Source organism: Aspergillus puulaauensis, chromosome 8 (assembly GCF_016861865.1).
Source record: "Aspergillus puulaauensis MK2 DNA, chromosome 8, nearly complete sequence".
In the NCBI taxonomy this organism is placed as follows: Eukaryota; Fungi; Ascomycota; class Eurotiomycetes; order Eurotiales; family Aspergillaceae; genus Aspergillus; species Aspergillus puulaauensis.
Window position 1 is genome coordinate 1,596,752 of NC_054864.1, and position 19,103 is coordinate 1,615,854.

The 19,103-nt window shown below is 46.9% G+C and overlaps 7 protein-coding genes across 7 annotated transcripts; 3 read left to right on the forward strand and 4 right to left on the reverse strand.

Moving 5' to 3' along the window:
• Positions 1-170: 170 nt before the first annotated feature.
• Positions 171-2,576, forward strand: ATG7 (putative autophagy ubiquitin-activating enzyme ApgG; the record flags this gene model as incomplete). Its single annotated transcript, XM_041696923.1, has 7 exons — positions 171-361; positions 430-538; positions 595-1,304; positions 1,365-1,509; positions 1,561-2,028; positions 2,078-2,437; positions 2,487-2,576. 7 exons carry the CDS (start codon positions 171-173, stop codon positions 2,574-2,576), a joined length of 2,073 nt encoding a protein of 690 aa, XP_041562505.1.
• An 81-nt stretch (positions 2,577-2,657) lies between these two features.
• MRM2 (RlmE family RNA methyltransferase) lies at positions 2,658-3,899 on the reverse strand (the record flags this gene model as incomplete). Its single annotated transcript, XM_041696925.1, has 7 exons — positions 2,658-2,735; positions 2,794-2,955; positions 3,010-3,058; positions 3,122-3,438; positions 3,497-3,523; positions 3,591-3,641; positions 3,717-3,899. The coding sequence occupies 7 exons, from the start codon at positions 3,897-3,899 to the stop codon at positions 2,658-2,660; spliced, it is 867 nt and encodes a 288-aa protein (XP_041562506.1).
• Positions 3,900-4,270: 371 nt separating this feature from the next.
• Positions 4,271-5,901, reverse strand: APUU_80624A (uncharacterized protein; the record flags this gene model as incomplete). Its single annotated transcript, XM_041696926.1, has 3 exons — positions 4,271-5,416; positions 5,469-5,759; positions 5,809-5,901. The coding sequence occupies 3 exons, from the start codon at positions 5,899-5,901 to the stop codon at positions 4,271-4,273; spliced, it is 1,530 nt and encodes a 509-aa protein (XP_041562507.1).
• A 342-nt stretch (positions 5,902-6,243) lies between these two features.
• OST3 (OST3/OST6 family protein) lies at positions 6,244-7,414 on the forward strand (the record flags this gene model as incomplete). Its single annotated transcript, XM_041696927.1, has 4 exons — positions 6,244-6,588; positions 6,637-6,734; positions 6,802-7,157; positions 7,233-7,414. The coding sequence occupies 4 exons, from the start codon at positions 6,244-6,246 to the stop codon at positions 7,412-7,414; spliced, it is 981 nt and encodes a 326-aa protein (XP_041562508.1).
• Positions 7,415-9,891: 2,477 nt separating this feature from the next.
• On the reverse strand, positions 9,892-11,499 carry dbp3 (RNA-dependent ATPase DBP3; the record flags this gene model as incomplete). The annotated part of the gene is made up of 3 exons (XM_041696928.1): positions 9,892-10,048; positions 10,131-10,202; positions 10,262-11,499. 3 exons carry the CDS (start codon positions 11,497-11,499, stop codon positions 9,892-9,894), a joined length of 1,467 nt encoding a protein of 488 aa, XP_041562509.1.
• A 1,022-nt stretch (positions 11,500-12,521) lies between these two features.
• Positions 12,522-14,688, forward strand: APUU_80627S (uncharacterized protein; the record flags this gene model as incomplete). Its single annotated transcript, XM_041696929.1, has 5 exons — positions 12,522-12,879; positions 12,953-13,650; positions 13,718-14,037; positions 14,085-14,521; positions 14,579-14,688. 5 exons carry the CDS (start codon positions 12,522-12,524, stop codon positions 14,686-14,688), a joined length of 1,923 nt encoding a protein of 640 aa, XP_041562510.1.
• Positions 14,689-16,466: 1,778 nt separating this feature from the next.
• On the reverse strand, positions 16,467-18,560 carry RFA1 (replication factor A subunit protein RFA1; the record flags this gene model as incomplete). Its single annotated transcript, XM_041696930.1, has 6 exons — positions 16,467-16,560; positions 16,617-17,509; positions 17,563-18,103; positions 18,149-18,239; positions 18,305-18,456; positions 18,520-18,560. The coding sequence occupies 6 exons, from the start codon at positions 18,558-18,560 to the stop codon at positions 16,467-16,469; spliced, it is 1,812 nt and encodes a 603-aa protein (XP_041562511.1).
• Positions 18,561-19,103: the final 543 nt, after the last annotated feature.

Consider the following 19,103-nt stretch of genomic DNA (forward strand, 5'->3'; position numbering starts at 1 on the left):
GATCGTCTAGCCTGTGCCTCGCCAGCCCGAATACCACTCCATCTACCCGTTATCGGTGCTTGTGCTTGTTTGCTCCTAACCAACGGCCGCCAGCCAGCCAGGCATGCATAACACAACCATACTGTAGCGACAGCCACAACCAAGCCGTCCACCCTTCATCAATAGCAACGATGCAATACACTCCTTTTGCTTCGGATATTGAACTTCCATTTTACACTGCACTAGCGTCGCATAAGATCAACCATGACAAACTGGATGCCTCCGCTCGCAAAGTCCTTGGGCTTTATGAGATACGCCCCGCAGAGGCTCCAAATGCCTCATGCAGAATGCAGATACATGGGAACGCCCTCACCAACAATGAGTGAGCGCCAAGCTGTTCAATAGTTATAGCGGATGGGTTAGTCATATTTCTAACTAGCTATAACACAGTGCCCCAGCTAGCTATTACCGAGCAGAAGGCATCATAAAGAACGTTAATACCGTCGAGGAGTATGCAAATATCGACAAGATGGGAGTGCTCCGACAATCTGGGAAAACGGTCAGTTAAGCCACAGTTAACGTTTTATCAAGGCAGTAATAACATCATGTTGCCAGATATGGGATGCCATCGACGACGGCACAATTTATTCATGCCCCTCTCTGCTGTCCTCTTTCATCGTTATCTCCTACGCTGATCTCAAAAAATATAAGTTTCATTATTGGTTTGCATTCCCGGCTCTTCATTCGGATCCCTCTTGGGTCCCTTTGAAGGACAGAAATGCGAAGACCCGCCTGAAATCCGCGGATGCACGAGGTACAGCAACAGAACTACCCAGTACAGAAAACTCAACACTCGCCGAATCAGTGCAAGAGTGGGCGCGTGGTGTGGATTCTCGACAACGCGGATTTTTCCTAGCACAGAGGATTAGAGCACACGAGGACCATCCCGTTTCCTGGAGGATCGCACCACTCTCAAGCTACGAGGATGGATTTTTTAAGGGCGCCAAATTTGAAGACTGTTTCACCTGTTTCGCTGATCCCTCAAATTACGAGGAATCACCTGGCTGGATGCTACGGAATCTGCTTATCCTTGTAAAACGACGGTGGAGACTCACAAAGGTGCAGATATTACGGTATTGCCATGGATCATCCCAACGTGACCGGGGTCGCAGCATTGCGATAACACTGGGGATGAAGGAATCACCGCTGGTTGCGTCGCCAGCTAATGACAATGAAATGCCTAAAGTAACGGGATGGGAGCGCAATCCGGCAGGGAAACTGGCAGGAAGGGTTGTTGATCTCACGGAATATTTGGATCCTAAGAGGTACAGTGGCATTAAAACCAATGTATTTGAACAAACGCTGATTCTACTTCTATTACAAAGGCTCGCTGATCAATCTGTTGACCTCAATCTCAAGCTTATGAAATGGCGAATCAGCCCAAATCTTGACCTCGAAAAAATCAAAGATACCAAGTGCCTTCTACTTGGTGCAGGGACTCTTGGCAGCTACGTTGCCCGGAATTTAATGGTTTGAGTCCCCACGGTCTACAAATACGCGGTATATTGCTAACATTGTTAGGCTTGGGGAGTAAGGAAGATAACATTTATAGATAATGGAACTGTGTCATTCTCGAATCCAGTGCGGCAGCCACTCTTCAACTTTGCGGACTGTTTGAATGGCGGTTCAAAAAAAGCGTATCGGGCCTCCCAATCTCTGTCAGAGATATACCCGGGTGTCGACTCTGTTGGCCATGTACTAGCTGTTCCCATGGCGGGCCACCCGGTATTAGATACGGAGAAGACGCGGACGGATTTCGAGGTCCTCAAAAAACTCATAAACGACCATGATGCGATTTTCCTCTTAATGGATACGCGGGAATCGCGGTGGCTGCCAACCGTAATGGGGAAGGCAGCGGGCAAAATAGTTATGAATGCAGCACTAGGATTTGACACCTTTGTCGTAATGCGCCATGGCGTTGCAAATGGCGAGAACCCGGAGGAAGAGCTCGGATGCTATTTCTGCAATGATGTCGTTGCGCCCATGAACGTGAGTCTTGCTCGAAATCAGCCGGCACCGTGGCTAAAGCATAATGCAGTCTCAAAAAGACCAGACACTGGACCAGCAGTGCACCGTCACCCGACCCGGAATAGCTGCCATAGCATCGGCTCACCTGGTTGAGTTGCTAGTCTCGCTTCTTCAACATCCGCTAGGGGCCGCCGCAGAAGCTCCCCAACCCCAGGATGACAAAGATGGCCATCCTCTCGGCCTTGTTCCGCATCAAATCAGAGGATTCCTATCTAGGTTTGAGAATATTTCTGTTGTAGGCCGAAGCTACAAGTATTGTAGCGCGTGCTCCGAAACCATCATAAATGAGTACAAAAGAATGGGTTGGGATTTCGTGCAAAGAGCATTAAATGAAGAGGGTTATGTTGAAGAGCTGAGTGGCCTCAAAGAAGTTGGTTATTCCTCTTTTTCTGCCGTACGTGTTGCTGATTCTTCTAAAGGTTCAAGAGACAGCAGAAGCAACACTAGCCGACATCGAATGGGATGAGGATTCAGAACTGGAAGAGATAGCAGCACCAGGCGGGAACTGAGCGGGTATAGATTTGTTCAGACCTATGCGTCTTGGGATGTCTCGGGGTTGCGGAGAGACGTGTCAACGGACTCAAGGTCCCTTAGGGGGGCGTGAGAACTTCTTGCTTTTTTGCGTCGGGTCTACGTTTGAGACCAATGAAGTATGCCTCTTTGGATTCCTGCTAGCGATTTTAGTTGGGTCACAACGTAGTACATGCAGACAAACACCTTCCATACACTGCGTGATGATTCTGGCTTGAGCCTATGCACTTTTTGAAACAAGGCTCTCAGCTGCTTCTCCAGGTCTTTGTCTTCAGTTCCTTGGTAAAACTTGCAGACAAAGTGTCCACCAGCATTAAGAACCTCATAACTGAACTCTAAGGCGGCACGACAGAGGTCCTTCCAAATGTCAATATATCATATGATGATCACCAGATGAGAAAAGGAACTCACCATACTGCCCGCGTGATCTTTGAAGGGTAACCCGCTAGTGTTCATCATCCTGTTGTAGGGATTACTTAGACTTCTCTTCCAAAATCCGGTTGTTTGATACCAGGGAGCGGACATATCGCTAAGAACCACATCTACCGTTCTCTGGGCATCTGAATACCCATGACCGACGTTTTTGTTTCTCAATGTACCACTAGTAGAGCTTGCCTCCAGCGCAGACTCCACCGATCCCTCAGCGTCGTCAACATCTTGAATTGCCTCTTGGGAGTAATGTCTGCCCCTCCGAGGATTGCGCACAAATTCTCGCACATAGGCTTGGACCTCTAGGTCTAGGAAGTTGCCTTGGATGGTGGACACACCCTTCGGTGGTTGGCTTGGGATTATATCGACACCAAGAACCCTACCTCTGGGCTGGGTTCGTGCCAGTGCCACCTATAAAAAAAAGTCAATCAAAGTACAACTTTTCAGGTGCAAATGTTGCTACGCATACTTGTGACCATGATCCTGGAGCATAGCCCTAATTATCGTAGAATCCGTCGTTAAAATCGTGTCATTATTGATATTGATTCCGAGAGAAAGCATACTAAATCGACAACAGTCTGGCCACTTTGGAAAAGGTGGTGCTTTTCATCTATCTGTGAACAAAAGACCAATATTAGTAATTATTAATGTATAAAAAGTAATATCAGATAATATGGTCCTCTGAGTACCTGTAAAAGCTTGAACGCTGCTCGACTTTTGAGCCCTTGAACTGCTGCCTCCCGCGTAAAGTGATCTTTGAGTTGGCGCGCTTGCCATCGTTTAGAGGACGAAGGCCGTTTTGGTAAAAATTGCTGGATACTGCAGATATTCTTTTTACAGTTGCGGGACCCTGCAGGTAGCAACAGAGCCATTGCCAACGACGTGGTATATAGGCGTGCAATGACACGCAAAAAAAACTGGACATGAAGACTGTTGCTTAGTTCTGGCGTGGTTTCGGCGGTAAGTCTTGGCGTTTACCTTACACGGTACTAATAGTGGCCAGTAAAAGTGGAATTCCCAGGCCTTCGACTGTCAGGGATCGTGTGCGCCATTGGGGATATAAGTAAATATAAATACCTGTTTCGAAGTCCGGCATCTAGGTTCTACGCTACAGCCTAGCCTAATATATTGAGCGTTGGATGGAAAGGGGTACAAGCACAGAAGAAATGTTTTAAAAAGTTGCGGCCAACTGCTGTTCACCTACTACACTATACATTATGGATATACCACTGCCATAAGTAGTTTAAAATCGTCTTCTATCTCGTTTCAAAGGTGAAAATCCCACGGGTCCAGCGAACACGCGGTTTCCGGCTAAGCCTGTGTATCCGGTGCCAACAAGTTTTCTTCCAGGTTTCTTGGTCTCGGACATTTTATCATTCTTGTCTTCATCAAATAAGCTTCTATCGCGTTGAACCCCTAGCTTTCGTTTCTTGGAAATGGCTTGCTTCTGACCAACCGGCCGAGGCAGTGGAGCCTGGTAACCCCCATCGGGACTATCTGATATCATCTGCTTCTTCGTATCGCCTTCCAATGCAGCCTTTGTAGGCGCTTGCTTTCTGGGATTGGGGGGCTGTTTCGCATCCGCTAGCTTTTGTTTGGGGAGTGCGGTCATCGTATTAGCAATGTGCTCGTTGTGTCTAGGAGAGTCAAATGGTTTATCGACATGAACAAAGCTATTAACTTCATTCAGTTCATCCTCTGAGCCGGTTGAAGATTCATCAAGTCCAGTTGTGCGGTTTAAAAAAGGCGTTATTGAAAAAGAGGACTTGTCACCAGGCAATGTAGAAAATTTCCTCTGCTGATCCCGTGCACGAACAGCCCCAGGGGTTGCAATTATCAGGTCTGGGTGCAAGTGACTCGAAAGCTTTTGGAGCTCGGCTTCACTAGGTCTTTCAGTGGGAACTTTGGTTGTTGTGCTACCCCAAGCGGCTGCTTGTTGGGGAACCGGGGTGTCTTCTTGATCGCGGTCTTTCGCGATCCCAAATCTCTTATTAGTGCCTCCATTTCTACCTGCAAGTGGTGGTTGAGGAGATCGTGTTGCACGGCGCTTCTGATTGGTGTTGTCTGGGTTTTGGCGGCGCTCCAATTCTAGTTCTTGTCGTGCTTCTTCAAGTTTTGAACTAATCCCTGAAATCTCCCTTGTCTGCTGCAGTTGTTTGGCTAGGGTACGCTCATGTGCACGCTTCTCATCCTCGAGCTGTATCTCAAGAGCATTTAATTGTCGAGTAGCGGCCTGTTTTTCTGCAAGGAGGGTATTGGCGGAAGTATTATGAGACCTGAGTTTCTCAAGTTCAGACTGTATTATTGACACTTCTTTAGATAGGCGAACTTTTTCTGCTTGTAATTTCTGGGAATCACAAGCAACTGTGTTCGATAATGCAAGTTCATGCTAGAAACAATGTTAAATGTCAGATATCACGGAGGAATACATGTGCACATACGCGAAGATTTTCTATTTCGCGTAATGATGCCTGGGAGATATCCTGTAAAGAATCAAGTTCTCTCAGAGCACTACCAAGTTGGAGACGCGTGTTAGATTCTGTCTCTCTAGCCTGGATTAATTCCTTTTCTGTCTGATGTACTTGCAGTTGCAAGCTTTCATTTTCAATGCGAAGAAGTAGTTGCTCTATGCAATGTGCTCGGTCACGCTCAGCATTTAAAAGCTGTGATGTGTGCGCATGAATTTGGTTATACTCGTTTTCAAATCCTGCGGTTATAAGGGCCATTTGGTACTGTGGATTATATGTCAGCCTATGTGGTATTTATGCAGTTGGCACGTACATCATCTTTGACTGCATGTTCTAGTTCATATGTTAAGGGGTCCATCCTGGGCGGTCGGATATATTTGCATCTCAGCAATGAAGCAAAAGACATGTATGCCAGGGCATTAATAAAACTAGAGAGCGCGGGACATACCAGTATGACTCAACTAGGATGAAACGAGACTAGACCGGTGAACAGAGATCAACCAACGCAGGCCCAAACGGTGGAAGGGGAAAACCCCAGTGGAGTGGACCCGTCGCGAGTAGTAGTGGACACCTATGAGTACACCAGTTGGCAGCCACCAGTGTAACTTCGCCGATATCATACCAACGCGCCTTTCGCCAAACATTCAACTCTCAGATGTGCGTGGTCTAATTGATTGCTGGTTATTTACTTGCTCCATACGTACCATAGGGCTCGCCAATAAGACTATCGTGTCAATCCTGTGTCAATATGAAGCTCTTCGCCTTCATTGCCTCCCTCCTTTACCTTATTCCGGTCGCACTCTCGGCCTCGTCAAGCCCGGACAAGTTCGAACAATATCAGTCGGTTTCTCGCGTCGCACCCATTCAACTTGATGACTTGTCTTATGATGATATCACTTCGAAGCCTCGCGATTATCATGCAGTGGTTATCCTGACAGCTATGGAAGCCCGTTTTGGGTGTGTGCTTTGCCGCGATTTCCAGCCTGAATTCGATCTTATTGCGCGAAGTTGGAACAAAGGCAGCAAGCCTGACGACGTCAAGCTGCTATTCGGTACCCTCGATTTCAATAATGGCAAAGCGGCCTTCCAAAGAGTATGAAGTAGGAAGCTCCACACGTCCCCCCGGCTAACGTAGAAACAGCTCATGCTTCAAACCGCGCCCGTCCTCCTGGTCTTCCCTCCTACTCTCGGGCCTTATGCCAAAGTTGACGACAGTCCACTGCGTTTTGATTTCAGCGGGTATGGCTACTTGATTTATATCACGCACGTTCACAGAAACATCGGACTGACCACCACTGTTTTCCAGTCCCATTTCCGCCGAGCAGGTTTATGCTTGGATCAACCGCCATCTCCCCGATGGACCAAAACCGCCACTTGTCCGTCCGATCAATTACGTGAGGATTGCCTCCGGAATTACAGTTCTGATGGGAGCCGTGACCTTGTTTACCGTGCTGTCGCCTTATATTCTTCCAATTGTAAGAAATCGGAACTTGTGGGCTGCATTCAGCCTGATTGCCATCCTTCTATTCACCAGCGGCCACATGTTCAATCACATCCGCAAAGTCCCATATGTTGTCGGAGATGGAAGAGGTGGTATCAGCTATTTTGCCGGTGGATTTTCAAATCAATTTGGAATGGAAACCCAAATTGTTGCCGCTATATGTAAGCCACGTCTCCTTTTTCTCTATACCTGTTCTCTGCTGGCGCAAAATTGCAAATGAACTAATACGTATGAAGATGCTGTGCTCGCTTTTTCAACGATAGCGTTAGCTATGAAGGCCCCCCGCATTGCGGACAACAAGTCCCAGCAGGTTGCCGTCGTTATTTGGGGGGTTGTTTTACTTGGAACATATAGTTTCCTTTTGAGTGTCTTCAGGGCGAAGAACGGCGGATATCCATTCTTCCTCCCACCTTTTTAGGTATTTTGGCGAACCCATCTCATCATTTCGGTGTAGATCACAACTGCTAAGAAGAGAAAAGGACGGGATGCGCCAAAAACAAGAGACCAGCAAATTTTCACAATCTCCGGTGTTTCAGGACCAAGCAAGTCGATTGCATCCCCGAGTGGCAGCGCTTTCAATGTCGAACGCTGTTTAGGACTGAAAGCAAGTATGACCCAACCCGTTAATAAAGCCAAGATCTTCGGCGCCTGCACTAGGTACTCCTAATAGGTAGCATTATTGGGGTCACGGGTGTGCCAGGTAGATGATGAGAAAGGAAAACTACAAACTGTAATGTGTTGTTATCGATAAATCACCATTATGCTACAACTGAGGGTCCTGGATTAAAATGGCGATAGAAGCTAGGGGGGAAAATATTAAGAAAAGGGGAAAGAGATGTTTATGATAACTATATGTAAATCTTGTTGGGTAGGCAGTACGAACAGGGTACCTAGTGTGGAAAAAGTGTCTAGACTCGAGACCGTCAATTCGGGCATGTTCTTGTCGCGACCGCCCGGTCTCCGCCGGGCACAGGTCACTTCGCCTTGCGCGGCACAAAAACAAAAATATCTTGTCTTCTTCCAAACAGACTCGGGTAGAGGTCTGACTCTGGAAACACGCCAACCTCGCCCAGCATGTCGCTGCCAGATAAAAATGCCAACGGCATCCTGGCACCAGCAATCACTGGGACAACTATGTTAATATTTGTACAGTTGGTCTCCAGGTTCTTCATTTTTGCCGCGAATCAGATGATTCTGAGGAATCTATCACCGTCAATTTTGGGAGTCTCTGCGCAACTTGATTTATTCTTGAGTTCAATCTTATACTTCTCCAGGGAAAGCATTCGATCAGCAGTCCAAAGGCAGCCGTTGCACCCTCCTAGGTATTCTACTACAGCAGATAAAAACGAGGTCTCTCCGAGAGAAGATCAAGCCAGAAGGAAAGCCCAAGCAACATCCTCTCAATCCATAGTGAACATGTCCTACCTGGGTATCGGCATGGGCATTGTTGCGGCCACGATATTCTCAGCGTTTTACTTGTACTTTGCCTCCGATGAGGTCTCGGGAATGCCGTGCTACCATATGAGTGTGGCCGCCACAGCTATTGCATCAGTGGTTGAGCTCGGTTCTGAGCCCTTTTTTGTGGTAATACAGCAGCACATGCTATACAGCAGGCGAGCAGCCGTTGAAATATGCGCAGCGTTTTTCAAAAGCCTGGTGACATGTGGGATATCCATATGGGGCGTAAATTTTGGTTACAGTCTTGGCCCCCTGCCTTTTGCACTTGGGTACTTATCCTACGCACTCGCTGCTTTTTGTGGCTATTTCCTCGTCGCACTCCAACTGTCTAGCGATTGGCACTTTTCACTTCTTCCCTCCAGGGTAGGGCCAAGGTAGGACATCAGGACCCTAATCTTACGGTTATACTGGAGCAGAAAGTAACAGTTCTAGTGATGACTCGACGTACCTCTGTGGTAGATTTCCATGGCGCTTGATAACATTTTCCGCAAACGTTTTCCTCCAATCCGTAATAAAATACTTGCTAACGCAGGGGGATTCGATGATTCTTGCCGCCATGACAAGTCTACAAGAACAAGGCATATACTCGCTAGCTTCCAACTACGGCAGCCTCCTAGCTCGTGTCTTGTTCCAACCTATTGAGGAGAGCAGTAGGGCAACCTTCTCGTCACTCCTCAACAGCAAAGCAGGCAATGGCCAGGAAGCCAACATTACAACCGCCAAGGCCCATTTTCTGGGTGTAGCGAGAGGATATATGATGATAACGACCTTGGTAATTCCCCTAGGCCCAGCTTTTGCTCCAAAGATACTTCATATATTAGGTGGTCGGCGATGGATTGTCCCTGAAGTTGATGACTTATTCGCTCTCTACTGCTACTACATACCTTTCCTGGCTTTTAACGGTATCGGTGAGGCATTTGTCTCTTCGACTGCGAAGCCATCTGAACTCCGAAAGCAATCCGCGTACATGGCACTGTTTTCAGCATGCTTTGCCCTAGCAGCCTATCTTTTTTTGTCAATGGGCGGACTGGGAGCCCGTGGACTGGTTTATGCCAATATCGTGAATATGTGTGTCAGGATAACCTGGAGCTTCTCCTTCATCCGAAAATATTTACACCAGTACAAAATGGACCTTTTTTTGGTTGATTTTGCACCAAGGGTGCCCACCACTGTTGTTGGAGCCATTGTGGCCATCCTGTTATCCAATGCGGGACTTAGAGATAATGCGCATGGAGAGTTGATTTCACTCGCTCTTGCGGTGTTTTACGTCATTCTAGTGTATGTGAACCAGCATGTAGAACTGACAAGCGCTAATATGATATACCTACAGGCTTTATTTCGAGAGAAACTACGTCATGTTTTATTACGCTAAGGTTCATCAAATTCTGGAATGCAAAGGAATGAGGTCTAAAATAAAACAGATTAAGTCAGATTAAGTCAGTCATCAAATACAATTTTTGTAGCCGCCTTTCCCGGCTCGACATCCTTGAAAAAGGCACCGTACGCGTCATGCTGCTTCTTTTTCACAGTCGACCCAAACTTAAGTAAAGCCTCGGGTACATCCTGGTTTGCCGCTTTCAAGACATTGATCAACCTACGATATATCAGTAAAGCATACAGAAAGACCTATGCATAGGACACGCCAAGTAAATCAGCAGAGGCAAGACCCTACTTACCCGCCAGATTGAGCCTTGTCGGTTTCCGTGAACAAAGTTATAGCATGGCCATTGGCACCAGCACGACCGGTCCTAAGCGGAAAGGATGTCAGTCGAAAGCTAGAATAATAAAGAAATGTTTTCGACCTTACCGGCCAATTCGGTGCACATAATCTTCAACAGTGAGCGGAAACGTAACATTTACGACCAGCTTTACATGAGGTATATCTAGACCACGAGCCGCCACATCGGTTGCGACAAGAACAGTCGCTGTGCCTGATTTGAAGGCCTCGAGACTTTTGAATCTCTCTTGCTGGCTCAAGTCACCATGAATACCCGCAACTTTGAAGCCCTTCGTTCGAAGGAGTCTCTCAACACGCATTGCTTCCTTCTTGTATAAACAAAATGCCAACACCTTGTCTGGGCCTCGTTGGTGCTTGTTGAGAATTTGCACAAGCCTCTGCTCTTTTTCAAGCGGCTTTACGACCTCGACAACCTGTTTGATCCTAGTGTTTGCACGTGGGTCCGCGGACGGGTCACCCCCGATAGTGACGGTAACCGGAAACGCCATGAAGGTTGACGCAAGCTCTCTGACGGCAGGCGGCCATGTGGCCGTGAACATAACGGTTTGACGTTTGGAGACTGGCATGTCAGAAATTATGTCCTTGATATCTTGCTCGAAACCCTTATCCAGCATACGATCTGCTTCGTCCAAAACGAGATACTTAACCCTGCCAAGGTCCAACGAGCCATCATTCTGGAGGTCCTTCAATCTTCCCGGAGTCGCAACAACGATGGCAGCAGATTTGAGAGTCTCGCGCTGTTCGTCTTTCCTAACCCCGCCAAATATACAGGCTACCTTGACATCCACTTTCCCTGCGAATTTCACAAGTTGATCATTAATCTGCATTGCAAGCTCCCTCGTCGGGGAGATGATCACTGCAATTGGTCGGCACGGTTTTTGTTTGCTCTTCTTCAAGTCGAGTACCTTCTTCAAGCACGGTAAGCCGAAGGCTAAGGTTTTCCCACTTCCGGTTTCCGCGATCCCGATTACATCGCGGCCTGAGAACAGAAGTGGCCATGTTGTAGATTGAATCGCAGTAGGGCAGCTGAAGCCATCCAGAGGATCGTAGAGCTTTTCATTGCTTTGTGGCAGAAACGAGAATGAGGTTATGGGGCGCAACGGTGTGCTATCCAGTGAGGAGTCCGTTATCTTGATAGAATGGTCAGAAAAGAATTGGTCGATTTCGGATTGTGGGACAGTGTCAAGAGCCGGTGATTGGGAGTATGGCGGCGAAACATCAGCATCTTGCTTGGTATGCTTCGTATTTTTAGGTTTTTTGCTTGGTCTGGAATCCCCAGTATGACTTTTATGTTCACGTTTTGCCATTGCTGAATTTTTCAATTGGGGGGAGGAACATGGGGCCGCATTGCGAAAAGCAAGGCTCTTTTTTTTTTAACCATTCAACTGATGTGGAGAAGGACACTTCAGCCTCCACCAGTTATGTTCGCGTTTAAAACTTGGCAAGCACTTACTCTGATTAGGCCGTACACCGTAGTCTGCGGTGATGGTGAACTACTGGATCTGGCATAGCGTTCCTAATTAGGGAAAGCGACTCTCTGCCGCTTAGCATTCGTGGTGCATAATCTACAAAGCTATCTCCACGCCCACCTCTAAGATAGTCAATGCTATATCACACCCTTTGGCGGCTTCTCGACACGAACCAACTTGAGGCGTTTTTGCCATTACATCAGCCCTTCCATATCACTACAGATAGCCCCACCAAGGCCCTTCTCAAACAGTCACACGATACTTCATCAAGATGCTAGGTCTCCACGAGATCCCTACCCTGCGTGCCAGTCAGGAAACATCACAAGCTTCAACGCTGGCGAGCCCAGCAGCCCTTGCAGCTCGCTTGCGGACCGCACATTCGGGAGTAGTGTTCAAAAGGGGTCGAAAATGAGGCTATAAATATGGCCGTTTTGTCGATACCTTGGTAGATTTTAGTTATATTCAAGTGCCTGCTCAAGTTATAATGTTAACAAGTAACTTATAACAGTAGTGAGACAGACTCCCGCATTTTGACAGAGTACTGCCCGACCCATGAATCTGTGTGGAGTGGGTTTTACCACTTTCGGGAAGGCGGCTTGATAGGTTCGTGGAGGCGGTGAGCTCGATTCTGTCACTTGCGAATGGTGACAACTTCATTTAACTTCCCCCTCGAAGCCTTTCATTATATCCTGACTTTTCTCCTTTCTTATATCAAGTGGGTGAAATGTAAAGTGTTTTATCTTTGATACTTCGTATCGGATTCTGTTTGTCATATCTTCCTGTTTGGTTGCAATGTCTTTTGATTACAGTCAGCTCTCACATCAACTTCTGCCATCCTATGTCCCCCGAGCTTTCAAAGGATGATTTCTCACTCATCTCTCCAACCTTTCTCTGTCCCTTTGACTCCCCCCAGGGAAATCAACTCCGCTTCAAAGGAAAACGCCCTTCCAGCCACTTACGCAATGAATTCAGGCCCATGTACAGTTATCGAGAACGGGACTCGATGTGCATGTTCACGAGGTCTTTTTTTACTGGAACATGGAGTAAACTTTGAACTGTTGATATGCAAGACAAAGACGTGTAATCATTTACTTAAAGAACACCGGGCTGCTGATAATGAACCACCTCCGACTGAATCCTCTCCGACCGAATCCTCTCCGACCGAATCATCAGCATCTGCCGGCAATCCTAATCACACGCAATATCACTCCTTGGGATGTAAGTGTGCATACTCAGATCCTGTCCCCTCAGAGGCCATAGTCAAGAGCTGACAGTCTGTAAAAATGAATAGCTACTAGGTATAAAACGAGATGTTTACGCCAGGATACGGTGTCAAAACTTGCAGCCGCCGTTGATTCTCAAAATGTTATTCACATACGGGGGACACCAGCCAGCGGGAAAACGGTCCTGTCCCAACTGCTGCTGGACTACTACCTCACGAATAATAGAAAGGCGTTTTTACTTGAGGCATGGGAACCACTGGAAGCTTCCCAAAGCGGAGACCCTTGGACTCGATTCGGCTTGCACCTGCAACAAAAATATCCTAAATTCGATAAAACGTGGAAATCTGTTCCTGCAAACACTGTAATTCTTATTGATGAAGCTCAGAATTCATACCGGGACACGTACTTCTGGAACACGGTCATCAAGAGCCGAAGGTCTGGGGAAGGCAAAGATATAAAGATTTGTCTTTTCTGTTCCTACGGAAGCCCTTCGACAGGTGTGGAGGAAGACGATAATGAAAATGGATTTACTCCAGTTACCTTCGGTCCCGCGCAGCGCATTACACTGACCCCTCAACTTGGCAAAGATTCGCCAAAAATTGGCTTGTTTTACACAGAAGATGAATTTTGTGAAGTTGTATCACTTCTGACGACAAACAAATTCGATGAACCCTTCACAATTGATAAGGCAGCTATGGACTACATATATGACCTGACAAATGGGCATCCCGGAGGGGTGACAGCCACGGTCGATTTTCTTCAGGATGTATGTACCGTTCTTAATTCTAACCCAGAAAGTGTTAAGCTTGCTTATGCAACTAACTCGAGTTCAGCGGTATCGCAATCTCCTCAAACACAAAAAGATCCGTACAATCACGATGGATCATGTTCTTAAAGTTTTGATGGATGAGAATGATTACTTTAGGTTTCTCGCGAATCATGCTGTTTATCGCTCATTTCCTAGAGGACGACGCCTTACATCTGAAGTTGCTGATGCATTGGGCAGGATTTTAGTCAATGGAAGCATACCATTCGATATTGATGATGCGGCCATGCAGAAATGCTATAAGAGAGGCTGGGTTCACCGGATAGCTGAAGGACAGATACCACTAACACATGATGTTGCTGTCCTGCCGTCGCGCTTGCATGAAGTGTAAGTTCTTATTTAGTATTCCTTGTCTTAATCTGACCCTGTCTTAGATGGCTTGAATGGTTCATGGGCAACAAGCCGAAGCATTTACCCGACAGATTCGACCAGTTACGTACATTATGCCAGGAGGTTCTCGAAAATTTTTCAAAGATTAGCCTGAGACATGCTGCTGAAGGCAAGAAAATCTCGACTGCAGCAAAACCCAGGCCCATGGAGGCGCAATATCAGGATGAATTTTATAGGGCATTTTGCAACGTGGCAGGCATCGGCGTACCTCTCTGTAGTGAATGGTCAAGGAGTGGTAATGGCCGAGTTGACTTTTACATTCCACAGAAGCAGTGGGCTATCGAGTTGCTTCGGGATTATGATCGGGTTGATGAACATATCTCCCGATTCTATCCGGGGGGGAAGTACTTTCCCTGGTTGCAGGAGAAGAAGGTTGTAGACTGGATTATTATCAACTGTGCTTCCTCTCCCCCTACATGTTGTATGTTTCTATCTCGTATTGCTGTTTTTACCACTCTTCCTGCTAACATCGCAATAGCATATTCCGAGCAGAACCTCTGGACCGCCGTCTTTACCAATTGTTATTCTGATTTGAAAGTGTATGATCATCGAATGCGTCCTTTGTTTTCTGTTCCTCTCCACAATTAGGACTAGCTCCACTATTATAAGGCAACGTATAAGGGGACCATTAGCAAATCTTATACAAAAAGGGAATTTTCGGACCTAGTAATATACTTTACCACTAATTGCGGCTCTTGATTGAAGGAAATCCTCTGCACCTGGAGCTCCAACATACTGGCGAATCACGCATGCGGAGGACGAGTGGGCCGTCGACTCCGGTAAGATCTGTAATCAGAAAGGAAAGATTGGCAAGCGAGCCTCTCAACAGGGCTATTACCGTCAAGTCTATCAGATAGTCGACCAGGGGCCTTGCAGACTCTGGGTGCTCAGGAAATAGATTAGAAATTGTTAACAGGCGGGCCAGGAAGGCGTCATCCCTACCCTCCGTCAAGGAAACTCTACCGCAGAAGTAAAAGTCAACATACTCCACAAGGCTTTCTTTCTGGAGCTCCCAGCCCCTCCCAGAGGCTGGCCTCTCCGACATAGGTACAGAGAAATGAACGTGACCCTACCCAAGATCTCCCGCTCCCCGACATTAACAAGGAGGATGTGATCAAAGCCATCAAGCAAGCGCTCCCTGATAAAGCTCCAGGGCCAGAAGCTATCCCCAAAAAAATCTAGCAATACTCTAAAAACTATTTCACCATTTATCTCATTCTCACGGCCCTGTTTAATGCATGCATTCGACTTGGCTATAACCCACACCACTTCCAGACCTCGACAACAGCTGTTCTGCGCAAGGCAGCTCCCCAAGACTTTTGCCTGCCTAAGTTATACCACCCAATTGCTCTTCTCAATACTTTAGGCAAGATTCTAGAGTTAATTATCGCGCTTCGCATCTGCAGGTGCTTGAGGAACATGGCTTGCTTCCGCCCGGCCACCTAGGCGGTCGTGACGGCATCAGGTTGTCGCAGACTGGATCCCTTAACCTAGATCAAATCCTGCAGAGATATCACCTCCTAACCTTCAGCGGGAAATAAGTATAAATTTGCTGGATAGACTTTGTTTAGAAAACCCAACAAGTTAGTGACGAGACCTCTGATACCAGGGCCACTTAGGCTGTCTGGCTTGGAGTCTGGCTAGCTTTTTATTCTACCTCGAGAAAATCATGATAGACACGCTGCCTGATTTCTTAGTTTAGATGCGAATTATTGTCCACAAGCGCTAAAAAGCTAAATTAGGTATCGCTAGCGACCTTTGCGCACGCTGCTCTGCGAAAAGGCCACAAGTTCTACGCTAAAGGCCACGCACAACCGTGTTCTTTTCGCCGTAGTTCGTGGGATACGCCCGTAGGAAGAACCGAGAGGTCCTAGGTTCTATTCCACCGCTCTTCCCCAGAATCCTCAACTATTCATTCTCTTTCGACTCTTTTAGGCTTTCCAACCATCATTCACCCAACTATCGTTCATACTTGGTTGAACAGAAATTTTTGGTCAGTCCACGAGCGTACCGGGAAAGTCACCGTACTAGCTAGCCTCAACCATACTGGCGAATGCCCTCGGTGCACGAAGAGTAAACCACATTCATCCAGATTTATAACATACTAATACCAAAAGTTTGACATTATTTGAGATTTACACCGTAGTAATCTGTTCACACTACCCGCCTTCGAAGATAGGTACCAGTAGCACAAGTCGATCATATACACGCTATCTTTTGGCTTCAATCACCACCGCCGCCAAGATCGACCTCTAAGCTCATACTTATAGAAACTGATGAAGAGGATCTTATGCACTTTAACCACTGCCACTAGCGTGATCAGAAGGAAAACAGCACCATTCGCTAATCCCAAATCCAGGTTTCAACTAGGACAGATTGTAGCTGTCTATCATATCTGCGAGACGTGAGGCCTCTTCAGAGTAGTTGACGGGTCTTGCAAACGACACTTGATATCGAATACTGAGAATCGTATTATTAGCACTAAAGTCAAATATCACCTTAGACAATACACTCACCGTTGCTGGTCCCCATAATGGTCTATTCTTGCCCTGCATCCAAAAGTCCAGGTACGGCAATTGGCGTTTTGGATGATGTCACCAACTAATTTGTCGTCGTTCTGTTGCATTTCCATTAGTTGATCTGCACTTGTATCCATCATTAATCGGCCAACATCATCAAAACAGTTGAGATACAGCTGTCCAGTATGGTCGCTGACGTTAATAAGCATTATATATCGATATTCCGCTCGCGGGTGTGTCTTATCACAGCGCTCACATCGCCACTGGCCAGGATCAAGCTCTGTAACTTTCTTGTTGCAATCCTCTGAAAGGCATGCTGGGTAACACAGGTTGTCTTGCTTTATGTAGACGACAGTGGCTCTGAGCGAAAAATACGCTGGTTCCTCTGACATCCCAAGCTGCTCCTCTCGAACTTGTGCGATCGTCTTGAATCGATCGCGTTTCATTCCGGACATCGCCCCGGTCGATGGAGCATGAGAGGCAAAACTTTCGTCCCTACCCTGCGCGTCATACCAGCCTTTTAGTCTATGAGCTTCTTCAATATCGGGATCCACGGTCACAGAGCCCGAACTGAGTAAACTCAAGCTCTTCCCGCCAAAGTCAGAAACTTTAACGCCCTTAAACGCCACCACAGATTCTAGTGTAGCGCCAAAGTTCATCGCCGTAGTGCCCCATATAGTCAAACGGACTGAGAACCCTGTGTTGTCAACCAAAGTAAGTTCACGTTTATCATAGGGTTTCTTTGTTGTTTTTGACACGATTTGGGTGGTATCCCCGACATCTTTCAACACTCCTATCACATCGATTGTGGTATCTTTCTCAACAGACTGTAGATCCCCAATAGTGGTGAAGTTAAAGCGCACTTGAGGAACATCATTCTGGTCTTCCGCCTGCATAAATATATGTTCAGTAAGAATAATAAACAAGTTTGAATTTAACTAACCTTCTCAACCAGGGTTTCTCGCTCAAAGGTAAGCTCATAGTCATTGTTAAGGTTTGTAAACTGCTTTTTAGCGATCTGAACACGGCATGGGCTAGATATGTAATAAACGCCCCCTTCTTGAAACAGATCATACAGAGCAGTGCATTGGTCATTGAACCCGGTGGCGCGTATTTCGCCACTATCATCTAGCAAATTGACACTGAAAAGCGTGCCATCGCCGCTTCTTCCATGCCAATGCTTGACAGGAGATTTGCTAGTGCAGCGCGCTTTAATCGTCCATTTATTGGCATAGGGGGAGAGGGCCTCTATGGGGTAAATAGTTGCGGTTGCAGGACCCTGCACGGGACGCATTTGCTGCGGTCGTGAGTTGACTTGTGAAGGTGCATTTTGGGGTTTGGCACCGTAAAACCCGTTGCTCGATATTGTTGTAGACTGTGGCTTCTCATCCTCCTCCAGTTTGTTCTCCAATGGTTTTGGCTCGCCGATTTTCTCCGCTTCCCCTAAGTCCTTGAGAACTTCGAGGTCAAGAATGATAAGAATTCTATGATGGTTAGTGCATGACCTTTGTCTCAAGATTGAAGCGTACTTTTTCCCTTTGACCGAGTTGGCCTGGAACTGCTTCAGCTTCACAAAGCATCCTTTGCGAAGTAACCCATCTGTCACAAAATGATTTGCCTCTAGATTCGGATAATCTGTTAGAGATCTTCGCCACCTGGCAGTTCTCATCTGCGTTTTAACATACGGATTGCAAGCATCGTCTGAACATAGTTTGATACATCGCTAAACACAACCCTATAACGCTCTTGGTTGTTTGTCTGGGGTGGCAACGGCTTGACTTGGACACATTGGACGATAGGCTCATTAAACTGAGGCTTTGTGCCATCAAAGATCGCACTAAGAGGCTATCGTAAGCAACCCTGTAGATAACAGATAGATAGCGGAAGGAGAGTCAGCTACCTAAGCGCTCCTACAGATATATGAGACGCTTGCGAAGCCATGGCAGCATCACACGTCTTTTGGGGAATGTTAGCTCGCTGCTGCACCCAAAGTGGTCAAGCTACGCGGGATAGACGCTAGTTGTGGGCAGGAACAACAGCTTGAGGAATTTTGGCTTAAGAATTCTGGTTTTCAACAATATTGAAGAAGTGTTGCATCCACATGGAGCTGAAAAAGTCAAGTCTTGTCCAGGGATGTGGAATTGATGTGTTGTGAAAGATAAAACGCGGACGCAAACTTACGCGCTGGGCAAGGCTGGACGCGTTGAGTGAAAGCTTACGTATATGGTCGTGTCTAACTAATGTTACGGTAGTTACTTACGGCGGGCTAGGTAATCCGTTGTTACCTAATGCCAGGCAGGAACAACGAGTCACCACTCGGGTCCATGCCACCATATGGTAGCCTGGTACGAGCCCCTCCATTTCCAATGATGGCTATGTAACTTTTACCCCACCTGATGATTTCACATCTCACTGCATACCTACGCAACTTGCCTGTGAAGTGTTCGTTGACAAGGTATCTACAGTTTCGCAGGAAGTTTTTAT